This window comes from Chiloscyllium plagiosum, chromosome 21, assembly GCF_004010195.1.
Source record: "Chiloscyllium plagiosum isolate BGI_BamShark_2017 chromosome 21, ASM401019v2, whole genome shotgun sequence".
NCBI classification, from domain to species: domain Eukaryota; kingdom Metazoa; phylum Chordata; class Chondrichthyes; order Orectolobiformes; family Hemiscylliidae; genus Chiloscyllium; species Chiloscyllium plagiosum.
In genome coordinates this window covers 54909985-54924716 of record NC_057730.1, presented here as the reverse complement: position 1 = coordinate 54924716, position 14732 = coordinate 54909985, and the positions used below count along the sequence as shown (strand labels likewise).

The window sequence follows — 14732 nt, the reverse complement described above, 5'->3', positions numbered from 1 at the left end:
TAGGCCATTCGGCCCTTCGAGTCTGCTCCGCCATTCAATCTGATCATGGCTGATCATCCAATTCAGTCCCCTGTTCCTGCTTTCTCTCCATACCCTTTGATCCCTTCAGCCCCAAGATCCCCAGTACGGAGGGATTATCTTACGAGCAAAGGCGAAGCAGGTTGGGACTCTACTCACTAGAGTTTAAAAGGATGGGAGGTGATCCCATTGAAACATTTCAGATTCTTTAGGAGATTGTTAGGGTCAATGCTGGGAGGATGTTTCCCGTCATGGAGAGAGTCTAAGACTAGAGGGCACAGTCTCCGAATAAAGGGAAGCAAATTTAAGACGGAGATAAAAAGGAATTTCTTCTCTCCGAGGATTGTGGGTCTTTGGTACTCTGCCACTGAGAATAGGTTTAGGGTGAGAGGGGAAAGATATAAAAGAGACCTGAGGGGCACCATTTTCACACAGAGGGTAGTGTGTGTATGGAATGAGCTGCCAGAGGAAGTGGTCAAGGCTCGTACAATTACAACATTTAAAATGCATTTGGATGGGTATATGAATAGGAAAGGTTTAGAGGGATATGGGCCAAGTGCTGGCAAACGGGACGAGATTAGGTTGGGATATCTGTTCGGCATGGACGAGTTGGACGAAGGGTCTGTTTCCATGTTGTACATCTCTATGACTCTAATTGTAGGTGCAGAGTCCTTGTGTATATTTAAGGCTGAGATTGATAGACTGTTGATCAGTCGGGGAATCAAGGGTTACAGGGAAAGGGCAGGTAGGAGGAATATCTGATCAGCCTGAATGGTAGGGCAGGCCCGAGGGGCTGAATCGTCCTTATGGTCTTATGGTCATTGCATTTGGGGGACATTCAAAGTGGGAAACAGATCACAAAATGTGATGTGAACAGTGAACTATCCCAGGGGAGGGAAGCCATTCCAATTGAAGTTCTCCTCTCCACAGTTACTGATTTACCAGGATCTGGGTTTGCATTTTCTTTTTTTCCGTTAGCATTTGCTGATTCCGGTCTTCCTCCTCTTCAATCCTCGCCTCCATCTCGTGGAGAATCTCCTCCAGCTCTTGCTTTTTGGATTCCAAGCGGACCCTCATCTCCTCAGCCTCAGCATAGAGCTCTGTCTCGGCTTGCAGTTGCTCCTGAAGAGTGGTCTTCTCCTCCATTATCTAAAGGCACAAAGTTGGGGGGGCGGGGGGGGGGAGGGGGGGATGGTGAACATTGTGAAAATGTAACTCCAGACCGTCTGATAGCCTAAAACCTGGAATTGTCTCACAGTGAAGTTCAACATGACAGCGTCACCCCTAGCCCATTTGCATTCCACAACGTGGCAAAATCTATCAGTTTCATCCATCGTAATGACAAAATGAAGTGTTCCATAAAATAAGATGAACAGTAGACACATCCAATAGCAGTCAAAGAAAAATCTCTGCTTATTCCATTCAACAAAAAGGGAAAACAGCACAAAACATAAACAGAAAATGCTGGAGAAACTCAGCAGGTCTCTCAGTATCTGTGGACAAAGTCAGAAGCTTTGAAATCACAAGCTTTCTGAGCGCTGCCCGTTCATCAGGTGAAGCTTCAGAAACTTGTGATTTCAAATCAACCTGTTGGACTATAACCTGGCGTCGTATGATTTCTGACTTTGTCCATCCCAGTCCATCACCGGCATCTCCACATCGTCAGTATCCATGGAGACAGGAACAGAGTTAATGCTTCGAATCCAACATGCCACTTTTTAGGATCAGTTCGGTAGAAGAGTCACTGGACTTGAACCATTAACCCTGTCTCTGCACAGCACAGACCCCCTGAGTCTCTGCAGCACTTTCTGCATGTATTTTAGATTCTCAACTTCTGCATGATTATAGTTTTATAAAGAAAAATCTCTTCACTTGAAGGCCTCTCTCACTTGTTCAGAATCATTAAGCTAGCCAGCATGTTTCTTTATTCACAATATTGTTTAATGTTACTGGATGGATGTTTCTGAAATGGGCTGTGAAGGAGGGACTGGATCCGTGTTATGACGTGATTTTACCTGAGCGTGTTTCTTTTCAAGTTCTGACAGACTGATCTCGGTCTTGTGCTGTTTTTCTTTGGTTCTCTGCAGTTCATCTTCTTTCAGTTGCATCTCCTCCTCCTGGCGAGTGACCTGGAGAAGTGGTTTAACCTGCAGCCAGGGAGTGAAGACCAGAGCATCATTAACCAATCAGCTTACTCTCCAGAGAGGTCCTCACTATTTACCCATGTCCCCGGCACCTTCAACCAACCGCTCAGAGAGATCATTGAGCAAGGACGAGAGTTGACCTCAAGCATACACTTTGTTTCGCGAATGAACTGTGAAACAAACAGATCAGAAGCAAGAGGAGGCCACTCGGCCCACTAAGCCTGCTCTGCTGTCCAATGAGATTGTGGCTGATCTTATTATTCCACATTCCCAACTTCCCCTGATAAACTTGCACCCCCTTTGCTTATCTATCTCTGCCGTTAGAATGTTCAAAGTCTCTGCCTCCACCGCGTTGTGAGGAACAGACTTCCAAAGACCCATGACCCTTTGTGAGGGGAAATCTCTCCTCATCCCTCTCTCTCTTATTGAGGGGACCCCTGGTTCTAAACCTTCTTCACATGGACCAGGTCACGACCCCTTAGGATTTGAAACGTTTCAATCCATTCACCTCCTATTTTTCCAAACTCCAGTGGATACAAGCTTAGATTATCCACCTTTCCTCATAAGATAACCTGTCCATTCCAGGCAATTTTCTAATGAATCTTCTCTGATCTGCGTCCATTGCATTTCCTTAAATAAAGTGGCCAGTACAGAGGACAGTACTCTAGAAGTGGTCTCATATGTATAATTGAAACATTGCCTCCATGCTTTTGCATTAAATACCCTCACAATAAATGATACATGCTGTTAGCTTCCCTAATTACTTGCTGTACCTGCATCTGCAAACTATGCACTGGGGCACCAAGTTCCCTCTGAATCTCAGAGTTCTGCAATATCTCGCTCATTATATAAATGAGATGCTTTTTACTGACTCATCCTGCTGACCCAGACAATTTCACAATTCCCCACATTACAATCCATTTGCCTGATCTTTGCCCGCTCGCTTAAACAAATCTAAATCCATCGGTAGTCTTCTTATGTTCTCTTCACAGCTTTGTTTCCTATCTATCTTTGTGTGCAAAGTGCTTGAGAAGATTTGTAGCTCAGGTTGTAGATGAGGCTGTTGACTTGCTTGCTGAGCTGGTAAGCTCATTTCCAGACATTTCCAAACGTACAAGGTCAGTGAGCAAGTCAGCAAACCCAATTTTTGTATTATCAGTTAGTTTAACCACCATACTCTTCACCCTCATCATTTATGTAAATTGTAGAGTAACTGAGAACTCAGCAGTGATCCCTGTGGCACACCACCCATTACATCTCATTACGGGCTGGATACAGATCATCTGTGTCCTGTTAGCTTGCCAATCTTCTATTCATGCTAGAATCTTGCAATCTACTCCTTGAGCTTCTTTTTTCCCACAATATCCTTTCATGTGGCACCTTGTCAAATGTCTTCTGGAAATCTAAGTACAGCACATCTCCTGGTTTCTCTTTATTCACAGCCCGTGTTACTTCAATTAATTCCAATATCTTGATCAAATTTGATTTCTCTTTCACAAAAGCATGTTGACTCTGCCTGAGTATCTTGAACTTCTCTCACTGTTATAATAGTCTTTAACAATAGCCTGCAACTCCTTCCCACTGACAGACATTAAACTAACCAACTTGTAGCTTCCTGCTTTCTGTCTCCCTCTCTTTTTAAAAATGATTTTCTAATGGAACATTCCCCAAACTGAGGAAGTTTTAGAAAATTAACCCCTGCATCAACCATCTCATGGACCACATATTTTAAGATGAAATCCATGAGGACCCGGGGATTGGTTATGTTCTGTTCCAGTGATAAAATTTACACACAAAGTTTATACAGTGAATTCTAGCTCAAATTTAGCTTAAATGTATTTATGTGAAGAACCATTAAAAATAAATATCACACAACGGAAACAGCCATTGTCCTGGAAACTTTCAAACTGAGATAAAACAGGTGTTTTTTTTTGTAAAAAAGTTTTTTTATGGTCAATATGTTTGTGCAGATCAAAAGGAATGACCAAAAATGCAGAAATTTCGTTATAGTTTTTCACGGATAAGCAGATATTCTCTTCTTCTTTGTTATCATGGACAGGTATGTCGTAATCTCACATATAGATTAAAAGAACACGGCATATTTATTTTTAAAAATTACTATTAGAGGGTCATATCTTCCTCTGGCTGCTAATGTTTGAAATGAGGTCAATGCTGGTCCTCATTGAGTTTCCCCCCTTTTCAGCTGGAAGAGTTGAATGGCCTATTCCGATTCACATGTCCACTCAGGATCACCTCCGGTCTAACACTGGAAAATGCACAGATCCTTGAAAGAATGAAGTAGCAGATGGAAGTTATTTTGAGCTAACCTTTGTGAATAGTCTCCACCATTGCCAGTTCCGTAGTTTAAGGTAAGCCGCACAGTTTCTCTGAATGACTTTCATCGCATTGAGCTGCTGCTGTCGTTTAGCAAAGGCCCTGTAACCAGTTAGAGAACAGTCAGCATCCCACACTCACCTTACAACAACAGATAACAAAATAAATTTATTTTAAAGTTAATTCATTCCCGGGATGTGGGTGTCGCTGGCTGGGCCAGCATTTATTGCCTGTCTCTTAACTGCTGAGACGGCAGTTAAGAGCCAACTACCATTACAGTGCGTCTAGAGCCACACATAGACCAGACCAGATAAGGATTGCAGTTTCCTTCTCGAAAGGACATTAGTAAACCAGGAAATTTGGCTTGTCCGTAAGGCCCTTCACCAACCTATACAAATATACCATTGACAGCAAAATGTCTGGATGCATAACGGTTTAATGTGGCAACTGCTCTGCCCAGGACTGTATGAAATGACAGAAGATAGTGTGCTCAGCCCAGACCGTCATGGAAGCCAACCTTCTATCCATGGACTCCATTTACATGGCTCACTGCTGCGGAAAGGCTGCCAACATCATCAAAGACCCCGCCCACCCCAGTAATGATCTCCCACAACCTCTTCCATCAGGAAGATACAGAAACCTGAACACACGCATCAGCAGATTCAGGAACAGCTTCTTCCCAGCCGTTATCAGACAGATAAATGGACTCTCTAGCCTCAAATAATGCTGATCTTGCTAACACTGATCTCACCTAGCGCACGCCCTGTACAATGTAACCGGTATGCCTCCATTTAAGTCTCTTTGATCTGTACATCCTTGCTCACTATGATCCGCCTGTACTGTTCATAAACAAAACTTCTCACTGTACTTCAGTACACGCGACAATAAGTCAATCAGGTGGGTTGTTCCTGACAATCAGTAGTCAATTTATTCCAGCTTCTTATTGTATTCAAATTCCATCTGCTGTGGTGGGACTTAAACCCGTGTCCTCAGGATATTACCTGGGTTTCTGGATTACCGGTCTAGTGATACTGCCACATAGCCAGCACCTCCCCTAATGGTAGCTTGGTTACAAAATGCTGGACTAACGCTCTTCAACATCGCGTGCATTGCAAAATGCGAGAAGGTACTTGTGCAGTACAAAGGGATGTTTACGGCCTGCTCACTTTCTGGCCAGGTAGCCTCGGCTTCGAGCTTGGAAAGAAATGATGATGTCTGTAATTTTCAGGTCTCTCTCCTCTTCCAGGTGAGCCAGAACTCCAGTTCGGAAGAAGATCTTACTCTGTCCAATTCTGAACAGGTTAGAATCGAGTTCCAGGGATTTGATCTAAAATAGTCACAATGTATTTTTAACAGCAATTCTGAGTCTCCAATAATAGACAGAAAAAGAAGTAAATATCCTGCTGCCTCTCAACTGCAATAAACAAGTTATTAAAGTAACATGTTGTGAATGGACACTGTTGAGTGAGAATGTACAAATTGCAATGGCTTTAACTTTTAAAGCCAGGTATTTCCTGATGTGACAACGCTGTCACTTCAACATGTTTGTTTTGTCCTTGAGTTTTTTTTCAAGAGAGGTCATAAAGGCAGAGGTGCCGAAATGTCTGGGCAAGAGCCCACTTTAACAATGGCAGGGGAGTGGCCTGTTCTCCCAGTTCAGGGTTTTTTTTATAGCAGCGAGAAGCTGCTGCAATCCAGAGAAAGGTTCCATGCTTCAGCAGATGATTCTTGACTGGCTTTCTCTCTGAAATCTCTCCTACCTGTAAGAACCTGTGTTTGAATTTACCTTTTGCTAAAGGGTGCATTTACGGGGTGTTACAGGAATTGGAACAGCTCCTTAGTTAAGTTGCAGTATCGAGTCAGTTGAGTTTTCAAATAGTTAAGTTATTCTAAATTCCACTTTTCTTTTGTTCGTGTTTCAATTGTAATGTTTAAATAAATTCTGTTTTGCTTAAAGCCAAATGGTTTGACCAGGTGCATCACTCCTGGAATAGCCACTCCATATCTGCCTTTAAAATAAGAAAAAGTTAGGATCTGGGCTACCTTTCTGAAAATATTTTGGGGGGGTGGTGTGTGTCTGGCCTGATCCATAACCAGCTGCTCAGTGTTACTAACATATTCCTGGTGACTAGGTGTCTGATGATGTATTGCTGATATAAGTTATCTGTTGAAAGTACCACTTGTATATTTTGGGAATATTCATCTTTGCAAATTTCCAATGGAAAATCCAGGAGTTGCTGATAAATGCAGGGAGACACCTGCAAGGACACCTCAACAAACATCAAACTTCCAACTATCTGACCACTGCATGACACTGCCCACTAGTGGGCAACATGTTTCGGTTCAGTACATCCACCCCCTGCTTCTCTCAATTCATTACATTGAGTCCTCACTTAAAATTGTTGCTCCATTCTGGAAAATCACAACTTTAAGTGAAACAACTTTAAGTGAACCATGGGTTCCCATAGGGATCAATGTTAAAGACAGAGTTAGGTTCTTTCCAATATTTCTCACCAAGGAAAAAAAGGGCAGATTGAAATACTGTCTCATTGATGTATAATACTCTGCAATTCTTAGCTGAAATATCTGACAAAATGTAAAGGAAGTAGAATATATAATGAAAGAGAAACTCAGGATATCTAATCCTTTTAGATTGACTTGTCTCTATTTAATGGTAGACTTTGGTATCAGCTGAACTCCTGGGAATTCCTGCAGTGACCAGTGTTTGTCACTAGATGGTAATCAAGGCTTCAGTTAAGGTCCTAGACGCCAGGACCCAGAAGAAGATCTGAAGGAACTACAATCACTCCAGAGGGCAGGAGTCAGGGCCTGAGGAGCAAGGGCAGGAGATGAGTGGTGGGAGGATGCAATGCCAGAGGTGGCAGTGAAATAAATGGATGGGGTGAGGGGCAACTGAGGGTAAATGCAGAAGTGCTATGGGAAAGGTCATGGAAGCATGCAGAACAGGGAAGGGGTGGTCTGTGGCAAATGAGGTTGAAGTCAAACTCCAAAAATTAAATGAATGTACTGACACTATGTTCTTTACAACTTTAATGTGAAACAATGTTAAGTGAGACCACGTTAAGTGGGTACATCACATACCATAAGTACACAGGCCTGCTTCCCATCCATGAACCCTTTTGGAATGGCACCTGGTGTTAGGATTTCGTATCTATTAAAAAAGAACAGAATATTTGTCGATAATTCACATAGTTATCGAGTTCAGGTTAAATGATAAAGCAACATTAGTGATTCAGTCTCTACAAAAGCCTGAACAACTCCCAGGCTGGGAACGTCAATTTGAGTCAATTCCCACCTCCGCAACACCCACCTGGAAAGACCTGCCCATTAGAGGTTCCGATTGTCATTCTGAATTGGGGGCGGGAGGTGAAAATGGTGGGGTGGGGGACATTGGAAAGAATGCTGTGGGCGAAGAGGGAGTGGAGTAGGGGAGATGGGTGAAGGTTTGACTTCAGCTGCTTCCCATCCATGAACCCTTTTGGAATGGCACCTGGTGTTAGGATTTCGTATCTATTAAAAAAGAACAGAATATTTGTCGATAATTCACATAGTTATCGAGTTCAGGTTAAATGATAAAGCAACGTTCGTGATTCAGTCTCTACAAAAGCCTGAACAACTCCCAGGCTGGGAACGTCAATTTGAGCCAATTCCCACCTCCGCAACACCAACCTGGAAAGACGTGCCCACTAGAGGTTCCGATTGTCATTCTGAATTGGGGACGGGAGGTGAAAATGGTGGGGTGGGGGACATTGGAAAGAATGCAGAGCCTGCTGTGGGCGAAGAGGGAGTGGAGTAGGGGAGATGGGTGAAGGTTTGACCTCAGTGAAAAGAGGAATAAGCCACAGGCCTCCCCACCAAAGCCTCCCACCTCACACTCCATCACCCCTCCAGCTCTCAAACACCATCCATGTCAATCAATAACCTCCTCCTACCCTTGAAAGCCCATATATCAACTCATGCTCCTATGGCCCATCATATTCCACCCCCCCCCCCCCCCACCCCCCCAGGTTTTCTTTAATTCATTCACAGGATGAGGGCATTGTTGCCTGGGCCAGCATTTATTGTCCATCCCTAACTGCCCAGAGGGCGGTTAAGAGTCAACCCTATTGCCGTGGGTCTGGAGTCACATGTAGGCCAGACCAGGTAAGGATGGCAGATCCCTTCCCTAAAGGGCATTAGTGAACCAGATGGGTTTTAAAGACAATTGATTCCTGGTCATCATTAGACTCTTAATTCCAGATGGATTAACAATCCAGTGATAATACCAGTAGGCCATTATCTCTCCATGCTAACCCATTCCCTCTAAATGAAACTTTGCACATTATAAATGACTCTATATTAAGTGATCCAACTTGAAGGCTTAGAGCAGGACATAGGGACCAGTTCTGTTCATTCAATCCTCTGTAAAGCATCTGTAGATTGGAAAGCTAATATTGGATTTATCACTTTGTCCCATTCCTGGGCCTAGTAGCCACCAACATTCCCATTACCTCTGGCGGAATTCCTGGAAGATAATCCTGTTTGGGAATCCCTGTCGGCAGATTCTGATCCCTTCCAGAACACCATTGCACCGCAGCTGCTCCAACACCAGGTGGGCATCCAGTTTTCCGGCCTGTTCGAATAAACCTCAATCAGTTAACCTCAGCAAAGTCAAACGGCTTTTAAGCCTGTACATAAGGACCTGCATAGACCAGTAGGTTATTATTCATATTTTAAAATGTTTACAGGACCTTTATCACATGATGTAATTCCAAAGGAGAGCCAGTGGATGTGATCCATTTGGATTTCCAGAAAGTCTGTGATAAGGTACCACACAGGAAGCTGCTAAATAAGATCAGAGCCCCATTGTGTTAGGGGCAAGGTTCTGGCATGGATAGAGGATTGGCTGACTGGCAGAAGGCAGAGAGTGGGGATAAAGGGGTCTTTTTCAGGATGTCAGCCGGTGACTGGTGGAGTTCGGCAGGGGTCAGTGTTGGGACCACAGCTACTCACATTATACATTAATGATCTGGACAAAGGAACTGAGGGCAGTGTTGCTAGATTGGGAAATCTGAAGCGTAAAGGAACTTGAGATTCTCTTAAGGTTAACCTGCAGGTTCAGTTGGCAGTTAGGAAGGCAAATGCAATGTTAGCATTCATTTCAAGAGGGCGAGAATACAAGAGCAGGGATGTACTGCTGAGGCTATATAAGACTCTGGTCAGACCGCATTTGGAACATTGTGAGCAGTTATGGGCCCTGTATCTAAGGAAGGATGTGCTGGGGTTGGAGGGGGTCCAGAGGGGTTTACAAGAATGACCCTGGGGGTGAAGGGTTTGTCACATGAGGACTCTGGGTTTGAACTCAATGGAATTTAGAAGGATGAGAGGGGTCTGACTGAAACTTACAGAATATTGTGAGGTTGGAATAGCGTGGTGTTTCCCCTAGTAGGAGAGACTCGGACGCGAGGGTACAGCCTCAGAGCGAAGGGACCAGCCTTTAGAACTGAGATGAGGAGGAATTTCTTCAACCAGAGGGTGGGGAATCTGTGGAACTCATTGCCGCAGTGTGCTATGGAGGCCAGGTCATTGAGCGTGTTTCAGACAGAGATAGATATGTTTATGAATTAGTAAGGGGATCAAAGGTTACAGGGAGAAGGCAGGAGAATGGGGTTAAGAAACATATCAGCCAGGATCGAAGGTGGAGCAGACTCGATGGGCTGAATGGCCTTATTCTGCTCCTCTATCTTATGGTCAATCCACTCACTTGCATATTTTTAAGTTTTGTCTAAACTTGAAACACTCGAGTTCGTTGTGAATGGTTAATCTGGTTCTCTTCATGATTACGGTAAAGTCACCATCATCTTACTGGGTCATTAGAGAGAGATAATTGGTGGTGGTTTAACCCGAGGGTCACCATGCCTCAGGTGAGGGGAAAGGTTGTGAAGAGAACCCTTCAGGGTAATTTCAGTCGGTGCGGGGATGGAACCCATGCTATTGATGTCATCCTGCATCACAAACCAACTGTGCAGTGACTGAGCTAACTGACCCACTTAAAATACGCTTGGAAATCATTGTTAAAATGGACTATCAATGTTCAACTTCCATCACCTTTTTCTCATACCTGAGACCTTCATAGACAAAAGGGACATCTGAAAGAGGATTGGTACTGACTTAAAATGGCTGTTGATCCAGGTTCATCAACAAGGATCAGTCTGAACCACAACTAACCTCGTTATAAAAGTCTTAAAGAGATTGTGTTTCAGACAGCTGCTTTTGAGCAGTAAAACAGAGAGAAAAAGAAATGAACTGATAGCACCAAGAAGCTGAAAGTCTCTCCCTCCCTGTCTCTCTCAACCTTTAAGTCTGTGCCCAATAGAAAAACAATTTGGTCAAGAATTTAGTCAAGATCGACAAATATGAAATAAGAAAGACTTTGCTGAAGAAATGAAACAACAGCTAAAATTTGGGAGTTATGTCATTATCACCAACTTAAAGACTCTAAACAGGCCTCACCCCCCCATTTATATTTGAGCTTATTACCTGTGTTTGTGTGTGTGTGTTTAATATTGTGGCTTTATTTTTTCTTAAGGGTAGTCAGTAATAAAATTATTCTTTCTTACACTCAAGAAAACTGTGGAATTTTCCTCCTATGTTTTGATTTTAGTGTCAAACTAAACATTAAATGCAAACATTTTGTGTGATGAACCGAGAGGAGATTAAAAAGCAGGGAGCTGATTGTGTATCCTGCTCTGGATGAAACAATATTCACTAAGAAAGATTGTGCCTGTAAATTTGACTGTGACTACGATTGTAAATTGCTAAAAACCATATGTTCAGTCCCTCTCATATCAAGTATTTAGCTAACTTGATTTTCTACAGTAAAAAAGAAAAGTTTCAACTCAACATTTCCTGTTGTATTTTCTGATTCTGGTGAGAAACTCACTGTTGAATTAAAATGCTGCCATTTTATTGAGTGTTGCCTTTTGTAGCTCACTCCTTTTGGCTGGTGAACTGATTAGTACAAGACAGGGTTACAGTGAATGTGACCAATTAGTTCCTGTGTCTTTACAAATAATACAACAATGTAACGCCATTTGGAATCCTTCTGGGTGAAATCGACAATGAACATTCTCATGAATGTGCAGACAGGATCGTGCTAGCTTACTCTCTTTTCGTGGTTTGGAATGATACAGCGCACAAAGTTGGGGCTGGTGTTTCGCAGCGTTGTCATGAGTTTGCCCAGCTGCTCCTTGTACAACTGGCCCACCGTGCGGAACATGCCCTTCTTTGTTTTTGAGGCTCCCTGGATACTTTCACTCATTTTAGCCACTTGGTCCAATCCAACAATACGATCCACTTTAAAGGAAAAAGGAGACACAGTCAGTTTTGAACGCTTTGTAGACACCTGAAATCAAAGGGCTTTCTGGCTTGTTTTTGTTGAATCGAGTGTCAAACGCGGACATAGGGAGGCCATTTATCCCCTTGACCATTCTGCTGTTTGGTGGCCTGGCTCCATCAACCTGCCCTTGACCCTTCCCTTAATACCTGAATGTTACTCAGAATCAGTTCTGGGCTGCATTCACTCCTCTTTGCAGTTTAGACGAATGAGAGATATTTTAGTACTTGGGAGGTGATATTCTAGTGGTATTATCACTCGGCTGTTAATCCAGAGATCCAGGTATTGTTCTGGGGGACCTCGGTGCGAATCCCATCACAGCAGGCAGTGGTATTTTTATGTGATTAAAAGTCTCGAATTAAGGATCTACTGATGACCATGTATCCATTATTGATTGCTGGAAAAAAACCATCTGTCTCACTATGCCCTTCAGGGAAGGAATCTGCCATCCTTACCTGGTCTGACCTACATATGACTCCAGACCCACAGCAATATGGTTGGCTCTTAAACTACCGTCTGGGCAATAAATGCTGCCTAGCCATCCTGTGAGTGAATTAAAATAAAATTGAAGGTGTGTAAGATACCAAAGAGGATTAAAAAGTAGATGTAGAGAGGATATTTCCTCATGTGGTGCAATGTGGAACAAGAGGTTTCGGATAAGGGGGCAGATTTAAAACTGAGATGAGAGGGGTGTGAATCTGTGGATATTGTATAATATCAGGACATTGAATAAATGTAAGGAGGAGATAGACAGATTTTAAATAAGTAATGAGTAGAAGGGTAGAGTAGTGCGGACAGGGAAGTGGAATGGGGACTGTGGGTGAGATCAGTCCTGAGGGGCTGAACAAGTTCTAATGACCTTAAAATCAATCAATCTCAATTTTAAAGTGAATTAACCAGTGACATTTAGCAAGAACTGCTATTTGTGGAAAAGAGTTCTGAACCTCTGCTACCTTTACGTGTCAAGGTGTTCTCCTGTTTTCCTGCTAAGAGGTTTCGGACTATCTCTGAGGCTATGTTCCCTCGTCCTAATCTCCCTGATCTAATGGGGAGACAGAAATGTGTTGGTCAGAATTGGCTAGCACTGGCTATTGTCACTGCATCAGTAATCCAGAGGCCCAGGCTAATCCCTGGGAGACGGGGTTTCAAATCCCACTTTGGCAGCAAATGGAATTTATATTCAGAAATGATGGATCATGAGACTATCACTGATAATAAATCTATCTAGTTCACTAGTGTGTGTAGGTGTTTGAATCCACTGTTTAGCAAATTAGTGATCGTTTAGCTGAACTACCAGGGTCAGCACTATCTGTTAGGGGAGGGGTCAGGGTGTGGGTCAGGCGAGGTGCAGAGTGCATCAGGATTACTTGGATTGCAATTTTCAGGTCTGGCTGGGATGTGGAGGAATTTTTACCAAGCCAACCCCCTCCACCACAACACCCTGAATGGAACTGCTCCCTCAGGCAGAACAGCATAGGGATTTCAGACACTGGATCTATAGGAATGAGGTTGACTCTTAATTGCTTTCCAGAATCACCAAGCAAGCCATATGTCAAGCAGCAATGTTTTCATCATTATTCATTCGGGGGATGTGGACGTCTCTGGCTAGGCCAGTATTTATTGCCTGTCCCTAATTGTTAAAACTGAAAATGTGTTGCTGGAAAGCACAGCAGGAACAGCACATTTCCAGCAACACATTTTCAGGTCGGATCTCCAGCATCTGCAGTCCTCACTTTCTCCTAATTGTTAAAAGGCAACCAAATTGCTGTGGGTCACATGTAGGCCAGACCAGGTAAGGATAGCAGTTTCCTTTCCTAAAAGGCATTAATGAACCAGATGGGTTTTCACTGGCCTTTGACAATGGTTTCATGGACATCATTAAACTCTTAATTCCAGATTTTAAAAAAAAGCTAATTCAATTTCAATCTACCAAGGCAGGGTGTGAATCCAGTTCCTCAGAGAATTACCTGGGTCTCGGGATTAATACTCTCGTGATAACACCACCAGGCCATTGCGTTCCTTAATGATGGATGGGAACAAATCCTGACCCTGCCTGACACACCCAATGCTGTGAAAGAGTAAAGAAATGGCAACAGTTTCTCTTGATCTACTCTATCAGTTCCCATTAAAATCTTTAAAAAGTTGAATAAATCACCACCTGAAATATTTGATCTTTGAGAAAGTACAAACTCTGTGCTATCCCTTCCAGCTGTTTAACCCAGGTATCATTTGAGTAAATCTATTTTGTCCTCTCTCTCAAGCCAATGTCTCCTTCTCAAGGTGCAGTGCCCAGAACTGAACACAGTATTCCAACTGTGGTCCAACTAGGACTTTGCATAAGTATTTGTTCATCCTAAAGTAATATCTCCCCCACGACAATAATACCCCTGACAATATTCTCTTGTTCACTTCTCAGAAGGAGCTGTTTTCTATAGATTGATGGTGTCCTTTCCAGAATCAACCATAAGATATTAAGACCATAAAACATAGGAGCAGAAATTAGGCCATTCAGCCCATTGAGTCTGTTCCACCATTCAATCATGGCCAATGCATTTCTCAACCCCATTCTCTCATTTCTCCCCATAACCCTTGACCCCCTTAATACTCAAGAACCTATCTACCTCCGTCATAAATATGGTCTCAATGTCCTGGCCTTCACAGCCTTCTGTTGCAATGAATTCCACAGATTTCCCACTTTCTGGCTGAAAAAGTTTCTCCTTATCTACGTTCTAAAAGGCCTTCCCTTTACTCTTAGGCTGTTCCCTTGGCTCCTCGTCTCTCCTACCATCTCCATTGCTGCAGTCATAGTGCAGAGAATTGGAGGAAATAGTCAAGAAAGT

General features: G+C 43.2%; 1 protein-coding gene across 1 annotated transcript in view; it reads right to left on the bottom strand.

Moving 5' to 3' along the window:
- The window catches only part of LOC122560464 (myosin-11-like), a gene marked incomplete at its 5' end in the record, with an annotated part of 68508 nt that overhangs the window by 39834 nt on the left and 13942 nt on the right, over nucleotides 1-14732 (bottom strand). The window contains 7 exons of the mRNA XM_043711097.1: nucleotides 961-1167; nucleotides 2034-2165; nucleotides 4490-4598; nucleotides 5663-5823; nucleotides 7599-7668; nucleotides 9008-9129; nucleotides 11662-11852. Of these exons, the coding sequence (XP_043567032.1) occupies nucleotides 961-1167; nucleotides 2034-2165; nucleotides 4490-4598; nucleotides 5663-5823; nucleotides 7599-7668; nucleotides 9008-9129; nucleotides 11662-11852 (992 nt within the window). The remainder of the gene's footprint in view (nucleotides 1-960; nucleotides 1168-2033; nucleotides 2166-4489; nucleotides 4599-5662; nucleotides 5824-7598; nucleotides 7669-9007; nucleotides 9130-11661; nucleotides 11853-14732) is intronic.